This window comes from Cannabis sativa, unplaced genomic scaffold (genome assembly GCF_029168945.1).
Source record: "Cannabis sativa cultivar Pink pepper isolate KNU-18-1 unplaced genomic scaffold, ASM2916894v1 Contig3, whole genome shotgun sequence".
Taxonomy (NCBI): Eukaryota; Viridiplantae; Streptophyta; class Magnoliopsida; order Rosales; family Cannabaceae; genus Cannabis; species Cannabis sativa.
This window is the reverse complement of record NW_026870039.1, coordinates 5,322,052-5,348,286: the sequence shown is the minus strand read 5'-3', so window position 1 is coordinate 5,348,286 and position 26,235 is coordinate 5,322,052. Positions and strand designations below refer to the sequence as shown.

At 32.6% G+C, this 26,235-nt stretch overlaps 1 protein-coding gene across 1 annotated transcript; it reads left to right on the top strand.

Annotated features, from left to right (window-relative positions):
* Positions 1-1,841: 1,841 nt before the first annotated feature.
* On the top strand, positions 1,842-7,143 carry LOC115705237 (beta-galactosidase 13). The gene is made up of 19 exons (XM_030632519.2): positions 1,842-2,330; positions 2,439-2,534; positions 2,701-2,813; positions 2,917-2,983; positions 3,085-3,177; positions 3,282-3,425; positions 3,533-3,627; positions 3,735-3,840; positions 3,931-4,015; positions 4,106-4,224; positions 4,316-4,483; positions 4,584-4,762; positions 4,847-4,956; positions 5,068-5,177; positions 5,272-5,379; positions 5,473-5,577; positions 5,677-5,822; positions 5,929-6,274; positions 6,766-7,143. The coding sequence occupies exons 1-19, from the start codon at positions 2,142-2,144 to the stop codon at positions 6,889-6,891; spliced, it is 2,505 nt and encodes an 834-aa protein (XP_030488379.1). The 5' UTR covers positions 1,842-2,141; the 3' UTR covers positions 6,892-7,143.
* Positions 7,144-26,235: the final 19,092 nt, after the last annotated feature.

Sequence of the window (26,235 nt, the reverse complement as noted above, 5' to 3'; positions counted from 1 at the left end):
CCGCTTACAAACTTAAAACTTTGGGTACTTATGCTGCTATTTACCCTTAATTTTATAACATTCTAAACTTGGTATCTTAAAAAAAATATAATAATAATAATAAAAAGATATGCTTATTCGCTAATTTTTTCTTATTAGATTTTGTGTTTTCTCTTTTTTAATGCTCATTATTAGTGCAAGCTATAAAGATAATGAGCTGACTCTCTATTTTTTTTTTAGATTATTTATTTTGTGGTTGATTTAGTTTGTAGTAATTTCTTTTAAACAATATTAATCTTTCACATATTTTAACAAATAATTATACGTGTAATTTATATAACAAACTTACGATAGTAATAATAATAATTTAATTAAATAATGTGACTTAATATTTTAACATATTAAGATTATAATTTTTAGTATTTTTTCATAGGACATTAACATATTAATTAATTAATAATTTTTTAATATATTTAATATAAATTTTATTTTTACAACATAAATAAAAGTTTTTAAACAATTGCTCGTTACCTAGTTTTTACAATATCTGAAACCATTTTAAATCGAGTATTGCTATTGGGCACCAGTGGTGCCTAGCACCTTCTAAATGTGTCGACTTGCAATTGGCTAGCGATACTCTATAAAAATTATTATATTAAACTATATGGGACCCGATACTTAATTGTACCAATAGCGATATTGACACGTAGGAGGGTGCTAGGCACCAGTAGTGCCCTTTAGCATTTCTCTTTTAAATCACTTGCGCTAACTTTTTTGGGCCATACTACATGAATTCGGAGCTTTACAGATTCCTTGACTCTATTTACAATAATATCTACATCATCATACTTGGAATTCCATAGTTTGTTGTTCTCGTTCTTCAAAATATAGTAAATAATCTATAATTTATAATTATATGAAAAGTGTAGTTTTGAAGCTTTTACATCTTAAATTACTTACTTAACTTTTATATTTATTTTCCATTAAAATAGTTTGTAATTTAATATAATTTAAATTATTTTGATAACTATTATACTTTTATAAGTCAGAAATTTTGTGAGTAATATTTTTAATTTTTAATCATATATTAGCTAATAATCATACAACAAATAAATATAAATAATCATACTCATTGTTATGAAATAATATGCATACATTATAGTTTATCTATAAATATTATAATTTTTTGTCAAAATATTCTAATTCCTTATATCACTATAATAATATATTATTTTAATCACTCTCTATGAATAATTATATATTAGATAATAATCACATAACAAATTATTTTAATAATTATATTTGTGTTGATGGATAGAAACTATTTGCAGGCATATATTATAATTTAAGTATAAACTTGATCAAAATTAAAGAAAATTAATAGAATAATTTAATTTTTTTTATTAATTCTCATAATAATATAGTTATTTATGATATATAACTTAATAATATAATTATTTATACTATATATAATAAAAAATATTATTTTTCATACATTATATTAGTTTGACAAAATAAGACACAATATTTGAGCAAGGGATCTAAACTTTATGTATCACAGATTACCATTAAAAAACTTATTTTTTTCTTTTGGTTTTTACTTTTTTTTTTTTAACTAATAATGAAGGAAATATTATTTTTAACAATTTTAAAAATGTTTAACATGTTTAAATAAAAGAGGTTATCATGTGTGATGACATCAAAATCTAAATAATCGTTAAAACAGTTGGAAAAGTCATCACATATAAGTAATTCTCTTGGGTGTGGTTCCTCCACAATGAAATGCCAAAAGAATCGTCCTCTATTGCCTAACAATAGTAACTTAAAATAATTAAATAAAAAAGATTAAATCATAAAAACTTGAAACAACAACACCTAAGCAAAACAATCACTACCTAGAGATCAAAACAGAACAAAAAGCTCTTATTATATTTATTACCTTAACATTATTTCCTAAAATTAGAATTTATTATAATGGACTTTCTCCTTCACCTTCTAAATATACCATTTTTCTAAAGCTGGCAAAACAAACCATTACTATACTACTCTTCTTTCTTGTCTTCCCAGAAACTGAGCAAAGAGAAAATCTCTTGAATAAAAAGAATATATATATATAAATAAACAAGAGAAGAGAGAAGAAGAAGAGAAGGGAAGGGACAACAATGGTGTTTGATGGTCGGCATGTGCTTTTAGTACTCGCCATTCTTTCGGTTGTGTTGTCTTCTACTGTCGTTTCTCAAAGAGGGAGACATATTCAGGGTGTTGTTTATGATGGAAGGTCTTTGATCATCAATGGAAAACGAGAGCTTCTTTTCTCTGGCTCCATTCATTATCCGCGTAGTACCCCAGATGTAATTACTTGATTATTTAGAATCCAACCAGCTGATATATATATAATTAATCATGGATTCAAGATATAATAAATTTCTGATCATTTTGTGGACATGGGCTGTTTTCAGATGTGGCCAGATCTAATTCAGAAGGCCAAACATGGTGGTTTGAATGTGATCCAGACATACGTTTTTTGGAACATTCATGAGCCTGTTAAAGGCGAGGTGAAACAACGTTTTTAATCTTTTTTCTTTATAGAAGTTACATTAATTTAGTACGTACTTTGCTTTCAAAAATGAAAAAAAAAATTAAGTACGTACATATATATATATATATATATATAAAATTATGTACTTCCTTCTCTTGGCTTATATTTGTTTATTTTTGCAGTTTAATTTTGAAGGAAACAAAGATTTGGTGAAGTTCATTAAATTGATTGGTGAACAAGGAATGTATGTAACGCTCAGGGTTGGACCTTTCATTCAAGCCGAATGGAACCATGGGTAACATATATAACATAATTATATTAATATTATCCCCTACTTATCTTCATATTGTTATATGTTGATTTCCTTTTTAATTGTAACGAAAAATATTATATTTCAGAGGTCTTCCATATTGGTTGAGAGAAGTCCCTGACATCATTTTCCGTTCTGATAATGCACCCTTCAAGGTAACACAAATTTTATAAGACCCCAATGTGAGTTTAAGTGAGTGATATTAATAAACTTTCCATGGAAGGATTAATTTGATCACAATTTACCATTTTTGCAGTACCACATGAAAAAATATGTGAAGATGATTATAAACAAGATGAAAGAAGAGAAGCTTTTTGCTCCACAAGGTGGTCCAATTATTTTGGCACAGGTTTGCTATGGGGTCACACTTTTATTATTTATTAGTTTTTTCATAACTTCTTATTTTTTTGGCTCTTTATTTTATTTTCATGATGATAACTTTATATTATACAGATTGAAAATGAGTACAACCATGTCCAACTTGCATATAGAGAATTGGGAGCTAGATATGTTCAGTGGGCTGCAAACATGGCTGTGGGATTGAAAATTGGAGTTCCATGGGTCATGTGCAAGCAGAAAGATGCTCCTGATCCAGTGGTAATTATCAGTGAATCTTTTTTTTTTTTTTTTTTTTTTAATTTTAATTATATTTGAGTGAACATAAGATTGATTGTGACATTAACTCTAACCAAAACAATTTGTAGATTAACACATGCAATGGAAGACATTGTGGAGATACTTTCACTGGTCCTAATAAGCCCAACAAGCCATCTATTTGGACTGAGAATTGGACTGCTCAGTAAGTTTATGTACTTCTGATCTATGACCAATTTTTTTTGAAGTTTATTAAGCTTTGTGTGTCCTAAATTTAGAATGCGATGCCCAACTTTTCTTGTACTTTTTCAGATACCGAGTTTTTGGAGATCCTCCTTCTCAAAGAGCAGTAGAAGACATTGCATATTCGGTAGCCCGGTTCTTCTCTAAGAATGGAACTCTGAACAACTACTATATGGTATAAAAATGAATCTTATTCTGATCTAACAGGCAGACTTTTTTGTATTTTGGAAATCTTAATGGTTTTCATGATTAAAAAACAATGCAGTACCATGGTGGGACTAATTTTGCTAGAACAAGTGCTGTTTTCACTACAACTAGATACTATGATGAAGCTCCTCTTGATGAATATGGTAAAAAAAGTTCCATCTCCATGGATTGAACAAGTGCTGTTCTTCTCTTAATGTAGCTGATCAATCTAATTTTTGTTACTCTTTATGTAGGTTTACAACGGGAGCCTAAGTGGAGTCATCTAAGAGACTTACACAAGGCTTTGAATCTATGCAAGAAAGCTTTGCTTTGGGGAACTTCTGGAGTCCAAAGGTTGGGCAAGCACACTGAGGTAATAAGTTTTTTTGATTGAGTAAATGGAATTCAGAACAAATTCTGTGTCAAAATGAAACAAGACTAATTAAGTGGTCTCGTTTTTGCAGGTTCGGCTTTATGAGAAGCCAGGAACATCCATATGTGCTGCTTTTTTAACCAACAACAGCACCAAAGCCGGACACACTGTGAAATTTAAGGGTGACACGTTTTACCTGCCACCAAGGTCCATAAGTATTCTTCCTGATTGTAAGAATGTGGTCTACAACACTGAAATTGTAAGTACTTATCATTTTTATCATTTACATAGTATCTCTGATATTCATATTCCATAAGAGAAAGCCTCACATGTATCAAGTTTTTATGTCTCAAAAACAGATTGTATCACAACATAATGCAAGGAATTATGTCAGACCGAAAGAAACCAAAAATCTTAAATGGAAGATGTCTCCGGAGCCCATTCCAAATGTTCATCAACTGCATGTTAGTAGCAAAATACCAAATGAGCTCTATGGCATGCTTAAAGATACCACAGACTATGGATGGTACACCACCAGGTAAATTTCATGGTTAAAATTGAAAAAGGTCTCCCTCTCGCTATTACGGATTAACTCTAATGTGATTAAGTATTATAATTGCAGCATTGAACTAAGTCGACATGACTTGCCAATGAGGCCTGATATTCTACCTGTTTTAAGAGTTGCAAGTCTTGGCCATGCACTGCATGCATTTGTTAACGGTGAATATATTGGTAAGGGAAAGCCACTCAATAACTTAATTAAGTACTTAGAATCAACTGAGAGAGAGAGAGAGAGAGAGAGAGTCAGATTTTACAACTAAGACAAGAGGCCTCTGGTTTCAGGATCTGCACATGGGAGTCATGAAGAGAAGGGGTTTCTATTCCAAAAAGCCATAACCTTAAAGCCTGGGACTAATCATATATCAGTGTTGGGCATGACAGTTGGACTCCCTGTAAGCAACTCATAACTTGATTAAGTAACTCACTCACTCAATGAAGTTTAATTCGCCACTAAAAAAACCAGTTTCTTTTCTTTTGAATTTTAAGGATAGTGGAGCCTATATGGAGCACAGATATGCTGGGCCCCGAGCTATCACAATTCTTGGTTTGAACACTGGAACAATCGATCTTACACAAAATGGTTGGGGGCATCAGGTAAAAAATAAAATAAAAACTAAAGCCAATATCATAACAGCTAAGTTTGAATTAAATGGACAAGTTTATTGACCAAATTGGAGCATTTTACAGGTTGGTCTGACTGGAGAAAATAATCATGTGTTTTCTGAAAGTGGAGCAAAGAAGATTGAGTGGACTGAAGTCAAAGAAGAAGGACGAGCTCTCACTTGGTACAAGGTAAGGTGTTCAGAACTTTTCTACCTTGGACAAGCATTAACTTTAACTCAATCAGACATATTTACATTTATATAATGTATGTTTTGTTGATTTATCCAGACACGGTTTCATGCCCCTGAAGGTAAAGACCCGGTTGCTATCAGAATGAATGGAATGGGCAAAGGAATGATCTGGGTTAATGGCCAAAGCATCGGACGGTATTGGATGTCTTATCTCTCTCCTCTTGGAAAACCTTCTCAAGAAGAGTAAGACACCCTAAACAAAACAAAACAAACATACTTTACGCTTGACTATATAATACAAAGAAAAAAGCAAGTGAGGATTTTGTCTCAAACATTTGTTTATGATCAGATACCACATTCCAAGATCATACCTGAAGCCAAAGAAAAACCTTCTTGTTATTTTGGAGGAGGAGAAAGCGAACCCAGACGACATCGAGATATTAACTGTTAACAGAGACACCATCTGTAGTATCATAACAGAGACAGCTCCACCCCACGTCAAATCATGGGCAAGGGAAGAAAATGACATTAGACCCGTCGTTGATCATTTACATCCTGCGGCTCACCTCAAGTGTCCTAACCACAAGAAGATCGTAGCCGTTGAATTTGCAAGCTTTGGTGACCCAGAAGGCGCTTGCGGAAGCTTCTTTGTCGGAAAATGCGACTCTGCTCTAACCAAGGGAATTGTTGAACAGGTATATATCTTACATTATACTAAGAGGCTATATGCCCTTCTAAGAAAAAAAAATCTAATGATATCTTTTTATTTTGTTCAACTGCAACTCTTTTGTTATCTTTTGATTAAGTAAATTATAATTGCAGCAACACATATCTTATATCTGCGTTTACCATATGGTTTATATAAATATATGATTAATTGTGGCAAAAATTCTAATAGTTTTACTTTGCTAGCAATTAACCCTTTAAATTTAAATTTCAACTATTAATTGCCCTTTTAGATTGTTCAGGTATTTAAATGCTAACGATACGGTAGTTTTGGAAGTTTTATCGATAAAATTTGAGTTTTTAGAATTAATTGTTAACAAAGTGAAACTATTAAGAATTTTGCCGCAATTAACTCATCAATATATAAAAGAGAATTTGGTTTCTTGATTTTATTTGAAGAATATTAATATAGTTACAACTTACAAGTGACATATTATTTGTTTTGTCTTGTTTTGAGCAGGAATGCTTGGGAAAATCAAGTTGTACAGTGCCAGCAAAGAGGGAGGTTTTCGACAAGAATGGTGATCATTGCCCAGATACAATGAAAACGCTTGCGATCCAAGTAAAGTGTGCTGCTAAGGATTAATGAGTAGAGGATTGAAAAAAGTAAAAGTTGGGATCGTCAGAATCAAAAACATGAGTCTCTTCATATTGTTTAATGTTCTCAACCAATCAACCATTTAAAACTCTCAACCCTTTTCTTCTTTTTTTTCTTTTCTATATATAATACATAATTTTTTGTTTGGCAAATATACAAAACTTTATTTGCTCCAAAGAGAAGCTATATTGATTGATATATTTGATAGGAGATGATGGATATGCATTCTTTTGGTTGATTTTATTCTTTTTTCTTTCAAATAAATATTTAAAACTACATATGAAACAAAAGAAAAATCATTTTTTTTTTATTTTTCATCTTCTTTCGGTGATGGTCTCGCTTACAACAAATTTACCAAGCTAGCATATTACAAGGGCATATAAAAAATGTACACAAATTCAAATATTAGAACCATACAATAAAGGAAAACCTATATTTCAACCAACACATCAGAATCAAAATCAAACCATACCCACACCTCCCAAACTCAAATCTTCGTCATATTCTTCTTCTTCGAGTATATAAGGTACAATTCGGGAGCTTTGATCACACCAAGAAATTTCCATCCATTGTGAAAAACATAATTAATATTTTTGTTTCTTTAATTTTTGACACTATCAAGATGTGCTATTATCTACAAACATAATTTTTATAAATAGATAGATAGTAATTGATAAATAGATTCAAATTAAGTACCTATTATCCTTTTTACTTTAATCATTAAAACTAAAAATTAAAACATAAATTATTATAAGGAGTATTAATATGTGCACACATATATCACTCACAAATATGACACATACATATGTGAAAAGTCGCTATTAACATGAATAAGCCCAATACTAATTGAGTCTAAATAAAACTATCATAAGGTGATATTTTATTTTAGCAACCTAGTCCATCTAAATATTTGAAAATAAATGGACTTCCTATATGCATCTAAGCTCAAAAGCAAACATATAGGCTCACACATGTCAAATCATGTTTCTAGGTTTACACAGATAAAAGAAGTACAAAATTTACATGTTACAAATTATTTATAGGATCTATTGACAATTACTATGATTAAAATCAGATCTTTGAATCTATCAACAAGTTAATCATAGAAATTTAAATCAAATAAATAATATGTTTGTTAAAAAAAAAATTAATAAGCAATTAAATAAAACAAATAATGTCCATGTAAATAAGATATTTAGTTCTATATATTTAAATTATTATTTTAACTAACCAACTATTTTAAAATTTTAGGGTTGTTGAAACAACCTAAAATATCTTTTCAAAATTTAAAATTAAACTAATTTTAAAATATTTAGGTTATTTGAATTATTTATCAAATTAAATTAAATATCTAATAAGATAAATAATTTGAAAATAACTAAATAGATATTTTTAATATCATTTTCTAATTTTATAATTTAATAAAATTAAAATAACAAAATAAACCAATTTTAAAATAAATATGGTTAGGCAATTATTATTTTAAGAATAAAATAATAAATAAATAATAATTATCCTAATTATATATCAAAATATCTCAAATTAAGTCTTTTTCAAATTTCTACAAAAATATCGAAGTCATTTAAATATTTAAAATATCATTTTTTTAACTTATAATTTATAAACAATTAAATATTTAACAAAATAACCAATTTTGAATTTAAAAATATTATGGTTAGAATATCTATAAAAATATCTAGGTTAATTTCAAATTTATTAATTATTTAATTTATCCTATAAGATAATGTTGCCCCTGATTTCACCCAATATACGTGGACCAATCGAACAGGGACACGTGGATCAGATAACTTGTAAATATTTGCTAAGTCTTTGTATGCCACAAGGGAGCACCCTGGGCATAGGTCCCAGAGGAGGCACCCGGAGTACAAGGTGCTCTCGGAAGCTCGCATAACATAAAGCCTCTCCGTGAGGTGTCAGGCTTCTCCTGAGCAATCAAGTCGCATTTAATGCTGCATGGGAGGAAGCGTGTTGGGACTGCAACACGCAATAAAGTCTGACGGCACAACCTCCAAACAGCGGCGCACGGTAATGATCATTTAAGTCTAGCGACGGCTACTGCGAAGAGTCACATCAATCACGAGGCAAAGGACATTCCCCATAAAAACCACTACTGACACACAGGGATTTGACCATGCATTACTCATGGTATATTCATTGGGAATATCCAACTTTATGGATACTTACAGATACGTTTGTAAGAACAATTCTAGGGATTACCCCACCAAAACACTATAAATACCCCCTCAAAGCTCATTAAATGGGATCGAGAATCTTGGGCTGCATATGAGCAAGAAGAGTAAATACTCACCAAGAACATTCTCTGTATTTATAAAGGTGACATTCTCTCAAGTGTAGAATCTGTATTAAATACATCCATTAATAACAAAGACTCGTGGACTAAGGCTCATTAACGCCCCAACCACGTAAAAATCCTTCTCTCACTTTCTTACAGCTTAATATTATAATCATATTTTAGTAGTTGCCGAAAATCTCGGTCAACAGATAATTTTAATATAATATTTCAAATTAAAAGGATAAAGTTATCTTTTAATTTAAAATATGGCTAATATTTAAATATCTGATCCTATAATTAAATAATATATAAATATTAAAGAAATTAACAAATTTTTAAAATTTGACCATAATTAAAAAATAAAATAATCAATTTTTAAATTTAAACCTCAAAAAATTCAAAATTAATAATAATCTATTAAAAATTAAATATTATTTAAATATTATTAATTTAAAATTAATATTTAAGTTTAAATATATTAAAAATAATATTTTATTTTGATTTTTAGGGTTTGAATTGGGAAAATTCAAAATTTGGGGAAAAATCCCACAAAAATCGCACAAGAGGAGTGGCTGCCAGCAAGGCTGCACGTGCAACCAAAATAGGCTGCAAGCAGCCATTACGCGCGTGGGAAAGGGGGGCTGGAAGCATATCCGTGCGAGGATGACCCTGCTAGCAGGGTATTCGCGCGCATGATCCTGTCTGAATGCACGTGTCTCAGACACGATTTTTTCCCCAAGGCGTGGGCAGATGCAGCTTCGAGTCCGAGTGCCTGGTGCACACGAGCACCCACTCGACACCTCTTGAACTCGAAAAATCAAAACACCATAACTTTCTCAATTTTTATTAGAATTGAGTTCCGTAAAAACCAAAATTACTTAATTTTTCACAAGGAATCCAAATAAATATTTTTAGAATGAAAATAAAATTATTTTCATGAAAAATTTCATAATTCACATACATTCATCAAATAACACATAAACCAACATGAACACATCCAGATCAACACACAAATAATATTCATCGTTTTAAATCCATATTTCATGAAAGTAAATCATTACCATGGCTTTGAGGCTAGTTGTTGGGAATATTTTACCATGATCTAGATTTACTAACAAGCATGTTGAATTAACATCCTAAATATGAACTCTTTAAAACAATGAAATAAACACATAAGGGTTTAAGAAAACCTTAGATTGATTACAGCAAAATAATATGACTCATTCCGTTTAAGATCTCTAGCCCTTAATTCCTTTTTGTAGCAGAGCATTAAGATCTGAACTTGGATCTCTTTCTCTCCTTCGGGTTTGGTTACCACCGTCTTACTCACTATGATTGAGTACTTGACTTGCTATGTGTGGGCATGGCACTCTTTCACTCAAGGTTTCGAATATGGTGAAGAACAATGAAAGAGGATGAAATAACTAAGGAATGAACTCTCTCATCTAGGTTAAAGTCAATAGTTAAATTGACAAGAGTTGGATGAGTGAGAGTATCATGTTCCTTTTATAGTGTTTCAACTAGGGCTTAGGGCTTAATTATATGGATTAAAATAATTATCAAATGAAAATACAACTCTTTTAAAATAATGAGCTTTAGTTATAAAGATATTCGATCTCCATTGTTGGTCTTACATGGTTAATTGTTTTCAGTATAACCTCGAGACGCTAGACTTTGTCCCCCTTATGGATGGTTATTCGTTGAAGCATTTAATACCGTAAAGATCTCGAAAGATAAGGGCTAGAGATCTTGAACGGAAGAAGTCATTATATTCTTCTGCAATCAATGTAAGGTTTTCTTAAACCCTTTTGTGTTTATTTCATTGTTTTAGAGAATTCATATTTAGGAAGTTAATTCAACATACTTGTTAGTAAATCTACTAGTTGTCTGACATAGAAAACTAGGTTTGATTTGGTTGAAGGCATCAAGTGGATGAGTGAGAGCATCATGTTCATTTTATAGTGTTTCAACTAGGGCTTAGGGCTGAATTATATGAATTAAAAAAGAATAAAATATTGAGCAAAATAAACACTAGGGCCGGCCACTTAAAGGACCAATCTCTAGTAATAATTTTGCCATTTTTTTTTCAACCACTTATTCTTCTTTCAATAATACCATATTTTCCAATTCAATCTTATAAATGCAAAAACTATTTATTTAATAATTATAATTAATTATCAAATAAAATTATCATTTATGTAATTTATTAATTAGACCATACAAAGTCTCTTAATTAACAAATTGACCCTAAACATCTTTTCTTCACAATTAAGCCAGTGCTTAGTGAAAATTCATAAATAAGACATAGTCTAATTTCATAATTATAAGTGATTAATTAAATCAATTAATTGAGCGTGCAAGCAGTATTATCTCAACTAGTGAGGGGACCATGGGCCTATATAACTGAGCTTTCAATAAGTAGATCTAGAATTTACCAAGTAAATTCTCTAACTTATTAATTCCTCCTTGCGCAATTATAGATTTGGAATTGAATAACACTCTCAATTATATAGAACGCTCTATATGTACCACGATATAGATACGTTATGATTATCTATTGTTACAATCCTAATAGTCAAAGATCCTCTATAGATGATCTACACTGAATAGGGACAAATTTACCGTTCTACCCTTCAATGTATTTTATCCTTAAAACACTTAGCTACCTATAAATGATATTTCAGTAAACTAATATAATTACTAAAATGAGATCTCAACCATTTATCTCTATTCAGCCAAGCTCAAAGGAAATCATCATTTCACTTCTAAATACTTATAGAAGTTATAGATTCCATATCTAAGATCAGCGCTCCCACTCAATTGAACTACCATGTTCCCAAGATGTAAATATCCGCCAGAACCAAAAGTTAGCTTCCACGAATAACTTGAAAAACATAAATAATACAATTAAGCTGAACCTAACCATATCAGGATTAAGATCCATAGACGTAAGATCAACCATTGATATTGACTTAGAAAGATATAACTGTAAGTTTATGATATCTTATCCAAGATCAATATCGGTCCCTTCCAATGTATACTCCATATATCCGATACTGATAAACTTCGCTAATGCCCTGGAAAGGACATAACACTTATCCAAGGTGTAAGTATACCTTATCGCTGATTATTATGCCAGTCTAAATTCAGTGAACTGACAAATCACGTGAATTAAACTTTTGAACATATAATCATGATTATATTCCACTGTGCTGACGATACTATAATCATGAACAAAGAACAAATATATATATATTTACATATGTTCTGGAATTAATAGAATTTATATATTAAACATAATCATGAAATAAATCATGTGAACCATGCAACATAAAAGTGATTTCTGATCTTTATTTATTAGTAAATCTGATTATTTTGAAATAGATTTTATTTAGGGCACAAAACCCAACAAACTCCCACTTGCACTAATATAAAACAAAAAGTGCATTTCAAATAATCTCAACACCTTGATATCCAGATCAAGTGTAGTATGTAGTATTCTCTCCGTAATAAGATTTGACAGGTTGTATTCAATACAACCTTTCCTCCACCATTACATATCCTTAATCAAAAAATCCTTGATATTGTGAAATTCCTATCTATATGTCTACTCCTCTAGGGATACTAGATTCTTTACTTTTTGGAAACTACATCTGTGTTAGTGAGGAAGTAACACTAGTAGTTAATAAATTATTAGTACTGCGCCAAAAACTGTATAGAACATTCCATAGACTGAATAAGTATCTTTCCTGCAACTTTAACATTCAATCTCACTGGTAAAGTTAGAGACTTTAGATAGGTTTTTACACTTCTCCAAAATCACTGCTCCACTCCCAGAGTAATCACCATCTCATCAATAGACTTTCTAGCATCAACGCAAGTCTAGAAGCCTGATTTGGTGTAGTCTAAGAGTAAAAAAAATTCCACCCTTATTGACTAACATGTAGTTCCTCTTCTTGATCTTAAGATTTATTTGATTGTCTTCCAATGTTCTTATCCTGGAATAATCTGATACTTATGCTGGAAATTATTTTACCAGGATCTTAGATATACTCACAAGTATGTTGATTAACACCCTAAATATGAACTTTCTAAAACGATGAAATAAACACATATACAGTTTAGGAAACCTTACATTAGGTGCAACAGAATTAAATGACTCCTTCCGTTCAGATCTCTAACCCTTGTATCATTTCTGTCGCAAAGTATTATCAAGATCTGAACCTGGATCTCTTTCTCTGAATCTTTGATGCTGAAACTCCTTTTGCTGAAAATCTTTCTTCACGATCTTCCTCACTATGATTGAGGTATTGCTTGCTATGTGTGGGCACTACTCTAATCACTAAGGGGTTTCGAAATATTAAGGAAGAAGAGAGAGAGAGAGAGAGAGAGAGAGAGAGAGAGAGAGAGAGAGAGAGAGAGAGAGAGAGAGAGAGAGAGAGAGAGAGAGAGAGAGAGAGAGAGAGAGAGAGAGAGAGAGAGAGAGAGAGAGAGAGAGAGAGAGAGAGAGAGAGGGGCTCAGGTTTTTCTGATTCAGAAGTGTGTTATTTTCCTAAAGCCTTCACTATCTATTTATAGCATTCCACTAGGGTTAGGTTTGAATTATTTGGCATTAAAATAATGAAAATATCAGTTTAAAATGCCTACAAAAGTGGTCGGCCATGGCTTGATGGATTTGGGCCTTGCTTTTTGCAATTTTAACACTTTTGTATCTGATTTTCTCAAAAATACCAATTTCTTAATTCAACCATTTAAATGCCAATTCTAACTATTTAATACCTATAAATAATTATTAAATAATATTGTCATTTATCATATTTATTAATTGAATCCACTAACTTATTAATTCTTCGTTGAATCCACGCATAGAACTTAGAATTGCACTCTCAGTATATAGAATGATCTATATGTTCCACCATATAGACGCATCATTAGTTATCCATTGTTATAATCCTAATGTGATCAATGATCCTCTATATGAATGATCTACACTGTAAAGGGATTAGATTACCGTAACTCCCTACTATGTATTTTATCCTTAAAACACTTGACCCTGTATAAATGATATTTCAGCTTATGTGAAATGAGTACTCCACCATTTATGTTCGTTTGGTCAAGCTCGAAGGAGATCATCCTTTGCTTACTATTCGCCAGATAGAAGCTATAGATTCCATGTTTATGCTGCCGCTCCCACTCAATTGCACTACCGTGTTCCCAAAATGTACGTATCACCCTGACCTAAAAGTAGGCTTAACTAACAAATCAAAGAACACGAATAGCCTTTCAAGATTGAGCCTAATCATAACAGGATTAAGAACATTTGATCTAGGATCAACTTGGCGATATTGACTTGAATAGATTTTACGGTAAGTTTAATTAAATCTAAGTTAAAGTTCAATATCGGTCCCTTCCAATGCATACTCCATGCATCCAACCTGAGCTTTACTTTAACCAATTTTCTGGAAAGAACATAGCATTTCTCCAAATGCAAGTAAACTCTTGTTGTAGATTATCATATCAGTAAAACCCTGTGTCTGATAAATCTAGGAAACTTTATTCACATAGTCATGTTTACTTTCCAATGTGATGACAACACAATAAACATGATCAAATATGTGAAAAGGGTTTAAGATGAATTTATAAATCAAATAGACAAGCAATTGATAAAGTGAACCAAAACATACACAAATGAATGAAAAATACTTCTGTTTCTTTATTGATGTTGAATAAAATAGATTACATTGAAATGGAGTTTTATTTAGGGCATAAAACCTAACAAACTCCCACTTGCACTAATATAAAACTAATTAGTACATATCAATTAATCCTAAATTCTGACGGTGCTTTTCAAAGGTTTGCATCACGGCCAGGACTTTGGTAAATGGATCAGCTAGGTTGTCCTCTGTGTCAACTTTCTCAACTAGTACATCCCCTCTTGCCACGTATTCTCTGATAATGTGATACTTCCTTTCAATGTGTTTGCTTCTCTTGTGGCTTCGAGGTTCTTTACTGTTTGCTATTGCTCCATTGTTATCACAAAGTAAGACCAGAGGCTTCTCCATTTCAGGAACGACACCTATACTGGTGAAGAACTTTCTTAGCCAGACAAGTTCCTTAGCAGCTTTGGCTGCAGCTATGTATTCAGCTTCCATAGTTGAGTCCGATATCGCAGTTTCTTTTCAATAATACCATATTTTCCAATTCAATCCTATGAATGCCAAAACTATTTAATAATTATAATTAATTACTAAATAAAATTATCATTTATGTAATTTATTAATTAGACCATACAAAGTCTCTTAATTAAAAAATTGACCTCAACTAGTGAGGGAACCATGGGCCTATATAACCGAGCTTTCAATAAGTATATCAACTTATTAATTTTGCCTTGCGCCACTATAGATTTAGAATTGAATAGCACTCTAAGTTATATAGAACGCTCTATATGTACCACGATATAGATACAATATGATTATCCATTGTTACAATCCTAATTGTCAAAGGTCCTCTATAGATGAATAGGGACAAATTTACCATTCTACCCTTCAATGTATTTTATCCTTAAAACACTTAGCAACCTATAAATGATATTTCAGTAAACTACTATAATTACTGAAATGAGATCTCAATTATTTATCTCTATTCAGCCAAGCTCGAAGGAAATCATCGTTTCACTTGTAAATACTTATAAAAGTTATAGATTCCATACCTATGATCAGCGCTCCCACACTACAAGAAAATGGGGTCTTTACCTACTAATTTTAAGTGTAGGAAAAGCTACACAATTGGTAGGGAATAAGGTTTACCTGCAAATAAAAATCTGTAGAGATGTGTAGCTAAAAGTTCGTGGGGAAAGGGTCTTCACCTACACTTATTCATATTAGTAGGTAAAGAATAAAGTGGACCCCACTTAGTTATGAATCAGATGATGAGCCATCAGGTGATGTGTTTGATGATGTGTACACTTATGTGGGATGACATGTTATAATATGTGGCAGATGACATGGTTGCCACGTAGCACACACGTGGCACACATCACTCGGTCCACATGGCATGAATTTATTGGTCCACTTGGCACGAATTAATTAGTTCACGTGGTTTATATTGATTAGTCCACTTGTCACAAATTGATAAGTCCACATGGTGTGAATTGATAAGCACACATTGCTTCAAATGGTTGGTCCATGTGATATCAAATTATTGGTTCACGTTGTATCGTCGATAGTCTACATGCCAATTGATATTTTTGTCAATTTTAAAGGTTATGTGTAGCTAGCATAAGCCACGAAAAGTTCAAGTCAAGATTTTATATTAGCATCCCTTTGTTCTCTTTTGATTTTTTTACTAAATGTGAACACTCGTGTGTATCAGCACTTAATTCTTATTTATATCAAGCACTCCTAAAATAAAATATTATTTTGAATAAGTTTAACATTTATAATTTTAAAACTAGTTGCAGTAGCTTTACAACTCGATTTGCTAAATAATTCTATAACATTTACAGAAGCAGCACAATAAAATCAAAGAAAATGAGATGAAAGTCACAACAAAAAAGAATAGTGCCACATGAGATAGTCGACCACCACATGATCTTAGAATCCAAATCATTGACTTTAAATTCTTGTCAAACTAATACTATATATGAGCAGAGACATGTGCTACATATATATGATAAAATAATAAAAAATAAAATCTGTAATGACCACTTTAGTAATTTGAATTAGTAAAGACAATTAGCACTAATTTCTTTTAGGCTTATGATTATTTATGAAATTAATTATTTGTGGACCCCAATATTAGAAATGAGCATTAGAGTTATAATTTCTCAATTTCAGAGATTTTATTAAACTCTAGGGGTATTATTTGTCTTATATGTGAAATATGCAATTTTTGTAATTTTTGCTCGGCGACAACGGAAAATGCGATGGATGGCTAGTTTGATCACATGAGTAAGTTTAGAACCTTATTTCTTAGTGGGAATTAGAGAAAATAAAATATCAGAATTAAGCGGGGTTATGGAATTTGACCATTTTACCCCTAGCTTTAGAAATACCCTAGTTTTAAGAGAAAGGGCATTTTAGTAAATTGCCAAGTGAAGAGATTTGGTGGCTGCCTTGTATGGTGACACCTAGCACTAGATTATTTCAGCCAAGATTACTCGTTTCTCTTTGGGCAATTAAAGAAAGGAATCAAAGAAAAACAAAAAGGAAAAAACAACCAAAATTCAAGAGAACTTTCTCTCTTTCTCTCTTTCGGCTGAAGCAAACCAGGGGGATTCATTACTGAACTTGGTATTTTCAGCAAGGTTGGAGGAGGATTCAAGCAAAGGTAAAACCCTAGAACCCTTGAGCATGTTTTTGAAGCTTTTTCTTTAGGTTGAATGTGTGATTTTGTGAATTGGGGGCTGTTAGGGTTAGGTATGCTTAGGGTTCGAATTCTAAGCTTAATTTGAGTTGGTTTTAGGTCCTAACAGCTGGTATTGATGGTTGGTTTAGGTTTTGTGCAAGTTTGAGCTTTGAGTTCAAAGCTTTGGTCTTTAATGGCATAATTTGTTTCATTGAGTTTTTCTGTGAATTACTGGCTGGAATATGTTGTATGTGCATAGTTTAGGTACTCTGGAAGGTTTGGTTGCATTTGGTGGAAAATTGAGAAAAGAATGAAAAGCTTGGGGTGAACTGGTGCAAACTGGCTAGCCGGTTTTACCAGACCTCCAAACCTAGCGGTATTGGCGTGATCCCCAAACACTTCATTTTCTCAATTTTCGTCCATTTCAGTGCCGTGGTTGGGTGTTTCCCTATTTTTACACTTTGTGTAACCCCTAGGATGTATAACAGAACCTAGAGTTATGGGTTCGGGTTTCCCGGGATTAGGGTTTTAATCATGTAACTTACCCGGTTCCATAATGTGATTAGGGCATCCATCTAGCACGAGATTTTTCGTTCAGGTCGGCCAGCACACTTGAATCTGGAAAGAAGGTAAGAACTGTATATAATGTGTGATATCAATATCTGAGTGTATGTATATGTTATGTGTATATGCATGCTTAAAGTGTTAGTTGCACTACCAGCACTTGTACAGTTAAGGTATAGAGTGCATTGGTATAGTGAATGTTATTTGAGAGTACATTACAATGATACCAGCACAAGTTCGGGAAAGTACTGAGTGTGTGTGTGGTATATCACTCAGTGGTACTCAGGGTATGAAACAAACCCTACCAACACGCGTACAGTGAGGTACCTAGTGTATGTGGTATAGTGGCTATACCCTAGTATGGAATGTTCTTACTCATCTGTTGAGCCTTGTAAATAGGTGTATGGGCGCCTAAATACAAGTCGGAAATTATATGATATGTTATATGCTTTTCTTACTGAGTCTGTCGACTCACAGTTCTGCTTCCATGTGTAGGTAAAGGAAAGGCGAAGTCTGAATAGGAGTGAATCTGAGCTGGATGAGGTTGTACATGTCGAGACAGCGCAACTTGGAGTGTTCGGTCTCGGGACATCTGGGGTTGTATTATGTGGTCGCTGTGCGACCTGGATATTATGTATTTTAAAGTATTATGTTTAAAAAGTTTGAAAACAGGATCCCGGAACTTGTAAATAATTTTGTATATTATAAAATTTATTAATTAAGATAAAAGTTTTAATTTGACACGTTTTTCAAGAAAATTCTTTGATTAACAAAGACTGCACTGCAATTGAAAAAGCACTGTAGCGTGCCTTAACATTAGGGCGTTACAAAATCACTAGTGAGCATTTATATATGTTTAGATTTTAACTAAAATTAAAATAATACTACTCACAAATAAATAATATTAGAGTTACAAGTTTGATCTCAACTATATCAACATTTGACCTTAAATTTCATCATATTACTTGAGTTGAGTAATTAAGGGAAAAAAATAGAGAAATTATAGGTTGTTGAGTAACATCACACCTGGTCATAATTGATATCTCTCAAGGATTTTTCCCTTATCAACTATTAATAAAATAAATTCTAACATAATCTAATACCAAGATTCTAAATCAAAACCCTTTCAATTCCACATTCTCTGACACATTTTGCGAAATAAATTTCAAAATCCAATGTGAGACCGGATCTGTGGTTCCGTTATAGGAGGATACATGCGGGTTTTTGAATCCCGAAGGAAAAGGGGTATTCATAATATTTGGGTGATATGGCTCAAGCTCCTCGTCAGAGTCGTATCTAGATAGTTTCCCTAATTCCCCCACTTGATATCTCCTAAACTTGTCCTCCAGCTCGTTTATCCGCAATTGGATTGGATCCTCTTGCTTTGGACCAAGCTACTGGCGAAGGTCAGGTTTCTTTCAATTCAAGTGCTCTCGCACATCTGGTTGGGAGTAATTGTTGGCAGACCTTATCTTACTCATAGACCGCATCCTACTCATAGACTTTATCTTTGAGTACCTTGCGGATTTACTGGTTCCCATACTTTCTCGATCATTAGCTCGTTGAGTACTTTCTCCTCTTCGAGTTGATCGACTATGGGTTCTGGATCGTCTCGAAGTCACACTTGCTTCTTCACGCTCTGTTCTTTCCTCCGAGAACAGTTTGCCGTATTTCCCCCATTAGGTATGTACGAGTCCTTGCTCTATGAGTTATCGCTGATTATCAAGTCAGTCTAAGTCTAGTGAACTGACAAATCATGGGAATTAAACTTTTGAGCATATAATCATGATTATATTCAACTATGCTGACGACACTATAATTATGAACAAATAAAGATCAGAAATCGCTTTTATGTTGCATGGTTCACATGATTTATTTCATTATTATGTTTAATATATATGTTCTGGACTTAATAAAATTTGTACATTAAACATAATAATGAAATAAATCATGTGAACCATGCAACATAAAAGCAATTTCTGATCTTTATTTGTTCATGATTATAGTGTCTTCAGCACAGTGGAATATAATCATGATTATATGTTCAAAAGTTTAATTCCCATGATTTGTCAGTTCACTAGATTTAGACTGAGATGATAATCAGCGATAAGGTATACTTACACCTTGAATAAGTGTTATATCCTTTCCAGGGCATTAGCAAAGTTTACCAGTATCGGATGTATGGAGTATACGTTGGAAGGGACCGATATTGATCTTAGATAAGATATCATAAACTTACTATTATATCTTTCTAAGTCAATATCAATAGTTGATCTTAGGTCCATAGTATGGTTAGGTTCAACTTAGTTGTATTATTTATGTTCTTCAAGTTGTTCGTGGAAGCTAACTTTTGGTTATGGCAGATATTTACATCTTGGGAACATGGTAGTTCAATTGAGTGGGAGCGCTGATCATTGATATGAAATTTATAGCTTCTATAAGTATTTAGACGTGAAACGATGATTTCCTTCTAGCTTGGCTGAATAGAGATAAATGATTGAGATCTCATTTCAGTAATTGTATTAGTTTACTAAAATATCATTTATAGGTAGCTAAGTGTTTTGAGGATAAAATACATTAAAGGGTAGAACGGTAAATTTATCCTTATTCAGTGTAGATCATCTATAGAGGATCTTTGACTATTAGGATTGTAACAATGGATAATCATAACGTATCTATATCATGGTACATATAGAGCATTCTATATATGTAATACCTTGGAATTAAGAAATGGATTAGCAAAACCCTAGCTAGATAATTATGTATAATTGAGGAATTATATTATTATATAATTTAATATATGTGAATTAATATGAATTATGACATGTTAAGACCCCGTTGGTGAGCCAGGGGCATTTTAGTAATTGTGACCCGAGAAGGGTAAATTAATGAAATTAATTTAATTACGTGCTTAATGGAACTATAGTATTATATAGTATACCTTTGTTGTCTTTTCAGGTGTGTTCTGACAGGTTAGCGCAGTATAGTCACAACCGGGCATTATTTGACATTGGATTGCATTATTTGACATTTTATTTGATAATATGGAATCTGAAATTTATTTGGAATTAATTGAGTATTAAATGACTAAACTACCCTTGTGAGGGTGTATGTGTGAGTTTTGGACCTAAGGGCATTTTGGTTATTTGACCTCTAATTGTTATGTTTGGAAAATGGAATTTTGAGAAAACAAAATAGAAAATTTTGGCTGTGAACTTCTCTCTTGGCCGACCCTCTCCCTCTCTCAAACCCTCTCTTAAAAATTTCATTTTTGGCTTTGGTATTTAGTTGATTTGAAGCTTGGAATTGGGGGATTTTTGGAGCTTGGAGTTAAGGGAGTTCAAGCTTTGTTTGAGGTAGCTTTTGCAGGTTTTTAATCTTGTCTTCCTATTGAATTTATGGTGGTAAAAGCATCGAAAAGTATGTTTTGAATTGTTGAGTTTGTGGAATTGCATGTTCATAGCTTTGAATATTAATCTTGGTGAATTTTGGTATGAATTGCATGATTTGAGTTGTTGTGCATGGATTATATTACAAAGTATTTTCTAGCTTGAATCCATGTGTTGTTATATTTTAGTTGCTGGAAAATAAGGTTGATTCATGCCTAGAGATTTAAGGTTGCAAGTATGAAATTTTGTTGAATTATGTTCTTGAATGAAGCATGATCTTTATGGATTTGTAATCTGAAATTATGAAGTTTATTGTTGGATTTGATGCATGAGATATGTGTTTTTAATCCTCTGATATATGCTAGCAGCTCTATTTCGTGATTTTGAGATATATGCATGTTTGGGTTGAATTGGGGGTAAGTTTGGCATATTTTCGAAGCTGAAATCTGGGTTTTTTGGGTTTTTAAACCCAGTGGTCGCGACCATGATAATGACAGATTGTTATTTTTTTTTTTAAGTTTTTGTTTTTGCCATAACTTTTGACTCGGGACTCCGTTTGGGACGTTCTTTATACCGTTGGAAAGCTCTTTTCGAGATCTATGTGATTATATGTGTTTTGAATGCCAATTTTATATTTTTTTGGAAGTGGATTTAGGGATTAACCCTATTTGTGTAAATCCCAGTATTGTGACTAGGATTACCGGCACCTGGTCAGGAGCACCCGGGAATTTGGAATCTCTACTATTGCGGGACATTAGGTAAGATAGTAGTTAGCACGTAGAGTTATGCGCGGTGGCGCTTATATTGAAAATGGTATATGTGAGTAATCAGTAACCGGGATTTGGGATATTACCCTAACATGAGCGGTTTAATTGCCTAGGGTTATTACCCTAGTGATATATGTTATATGAATGCTATGCCATGATATATAAGAGTATATGAATATGTTAAAATTTAGAGTTATGTGTTCAAGGCATAACCAGGTTGGACTCGGTAACTAGAACCGAGAGGAACCATTCTAAGGCCTTATTGTAATTAGACGTGTGAGCGCAACACGTAGGTCTACGCTATGCAGACATAAATAGGCATGTGAGCGTAACATGCAGGTCTGTGTCATACAGGCATATGTGAATGGCATTACTGATTATATAGTGTGATAAATATGTTTATCATTATTTTATACTGTCTTGCTGGGATTGGCTCACAGGTGCTCTACTGTGCAGGAAAGGGTAAGGCATTAGCTGATCAGCCATGAGTTTCAGGAGCCGGTCGAAGAATGTACATGTTCATGCCATATCAGAGCAAGCGGGTTAAGGGTCTACCAGTGATGAACTTTTGAAATTCCATTTTGTCGCTTAGGTCGGATAGAAAAGAAAAGACTTGTAATAAAGTTTGTAAATATTTTTTGGGATCCCAACTATTTAAAAGTTTAAATTTATTGCAAGTTTTATTTTCATTCTGTTTAATATAAAAGTTTAAATTCTGCGCTATTTTTATTGGTAATCTCGATAAGGGGATTAGGATTTCATAAGCATTAAGGGTAGCGTGCCTAATTGTTTAGGGCGTTACAATATAATTGAGAGTGTTATTCAATTCCAAATCTATAGTGGCGCAAAGAGAAATTAATAAGTTAGAGAATTTACTTGGTAAATTCTAGATCTACTTATTGAAAGCTCGGTTATATAGGCCCATGGTCCCCTCACTAGTTGAGATAATACTGCTTGCACACTCAGTTACTTATTTTAGTTAATCACTTATAATTCTAAAATTAGGCTATGTCTTATTTATGAATTTTCACTAAGCAAAGGTTTAATTGTGAAGAAAAGATGTTTTAGGGTCAATTTGTTAATTAAGAGACTTTGTATGGTCTAATTAAAAAATTACATAAATGATAATTTTATTTGTTAATTAATTATAATTATTAAATAAATAGTTTTGGCATTTATAGGATTGAATTGGAAAATATGGTATTAGTAAAAGAAGAATAAGTGGTTGAAAAAAAGTGGCAAAATTGTAACTAGAGATTGGTCCTTTAAGTGGCCGGCCCTAGTGTTTATTTCGTCCAATATTTTATTCTTTCTTAATTCATATAATTCAGCCCTAAGCCTTAGTGGAAACACTATAAAAGGAACATGATGCTCTCACTCATCCACTTGATGCCTTCAACCAAATCAAACCTAGTTTTCTATGTCAGACAACTAGTAGATGAGAGAGTTTCTTCCATAGTGATTTCAGCCTCCTTCATTGTTCTTCATCATTCGAACCCTTGAGTGATAGAGTGCCATGCCCACACATAGCAAGTCAAGTACTCAATCATAGTGAGTAAAACAGTGGTAACCAAACCCGAAGGACAGAAAGAGATCCAGGTTCAGATCTTGATAATGCTCTGCTACAGAAAGGAATCAAGGGCTAGAGATCTCGAACGGAAGTAGTCATTATATTCTGCTGCAATCAATGTAAGGTTTCCTTAAACCCTTATGCGTTTATTTTCATTGTTTTAGATAATTCATATTTAGGATGTTAATCAACATACTTGTTAGTAAATTTTGATCCTGGTAAAATATTCCCATCATAGTGAACATTTACGACCTTATTACAAATGAATTTAATGTGTAAATGTTGTATTTATCTCTGTAATGATTAATGATTGTTATGAATAAAATAAAAGTTTGTTCAAGTAATTACAAAGTTCTTTTCCTTTAAAATTACTTGGGGGCATGTATATGTGTATAATAACTAGAATCCACCTAGAAATATATAATGTATTTGCATACCTAAAAATTAATTTTTTTTTCCACAAAGGAAAGGATAATTGATTAAATTTTCTTTTGACAATATAAAGTCAAGAAATTGAAAAATCTTTTCTTTAAAAGGAAAAATCAAAATAGCAGTTGTAAGTGAGATTTTCCCATAAAATAACGAAAAGCTATATACGAGTTGAATATGTAACAGCTCGCATTGTTTTGGCATGTATTATAAATGAGACACGAATGTGCCTTGAAAAAAAAAATACTTAAGCTAAAAATATGAATAGAGGATTAACTATTCATATAGGCAATCAAAGGATATTCAAAATAGTTCCTAAAGTAAATTATTCAAAATATTTTAAGTTTGCTCTAAAAGGTGTAGCAGATTATAAACTGCTCGCGTAAAACAAGGCAGATTAAAAATTGCTCGCAAAAGACATGGTAGATTATTGACTACTTGTATATCTTTTAAAAAAAATGACATTGGAGATGCATTCAACTCAAAGTATCTTAAGCAAAATCGAGAGATAAATGTTTAGATTGTGAAATAAAACGCAATAAATTAACATATTTAACTCAAAAGCAAGATGTGAGGCATAAAAAGTAAACATGTATAAATAAGTAAAGTTGGCCATCCAACAATGCAAAAGTTTTTACAAAATGCTACAAGGAGCAACCATTGTCTCGGCCTAATGGCCATTTTTCCAAAAATAAAAAAATCGAATGAAACCAAGTCTACATGGTTGGAGACTTGGATGGTTCTTCTTCTTCTTCTTCCTCGGTCTCTGCAGCCTCATCTTTCTTGGTTTGCTCAAAATAGGCCAGCATCTCCGCGACTCCTTCTCCCAAAAAGCTTAAATCCATGTTGGGTTTAGCTAAGCAGGCATGATACATGGAAGTTTAGCCATTGAGTTAACTCTGGCTATAACATTTTTTTGAGCCCCATCAAGTTTCTGGTTTGCTTCATTAAGCTTTTGGTTTGCCTCGTTAAGTTCTTCATTGAGCTTTCTACATGCTTCACGGAGATCCTTTGCATCTTTTTTAGCACCATCGAGCTCGGTCTTATGGATCTTCTTTTGTTCTTCAGCTTCCTTCATTAAACGAGCAACTTTGGTCCGAGAGTCATTCCATTACCTCGCAACAACCTCACGTTGCTTGACAGTTGTTTGAAGCTCAGACTCCAGTTGTATGACTCTCTAAAAGCCTCTTTCATGAGCTAGCTGAGAAAAGAGAGATGCCTACAAGACAAAAATAATTTAGGAAGAGGATATTAAAGGTAAAGAAAGAAGTTTTGTAAAACTAAATGAAGATTAATACTTATCGATAAAGAGAGATTTAAACTCCTCTCACACAAGCTCTTAAAATCTAATTCATGACAAAATCCTAGTCATCATGCTGGAAAGATTGGAAGTGACGCCAACAAGAAGTGGCAAGCTGCGAACAGGCCTGTGGGCCCATAATGCCGACACAATTCAACAAAGGGTAGGTAGGCTCCAAGAAAACTATCTCGGGTTGAGAACCCGAGAACTTAACTTGATGAACATATCCAAGGACCCGTTCATCGTTGTTCGCAACTGGCAGGATTGGAGGAATTGTCTGGGGATTGTCAAGCTCAATAAAAATTTATTTCGAGGCACATTTTATTTTTGTTGTGGTCTTTTTAGCTCTCTTCAACGGTTCAGGGTTTGTTCCCGAGGAAGTTTCTGAGCCAACAATTCATTTCTTACCTTTCTTGAAACCTGAAGGGCTCATGAAAAGGTTTTCAAAATTCATATCTACGAGGAAAAGAGAAAATATGTCAACACTTATCCAAAATAAACAAAAAGAAGGTGGGGATTAAACTCTTACTTAATTTACCATAATTATCAGACGAGGATGAGGAAAAACTATTTTAACTACTAAACTCCCTAGAACCAATGATCATATATAGGTCAAAGGGGGTTTAATGGAGACAATTCCCAGTCTAAGTCTA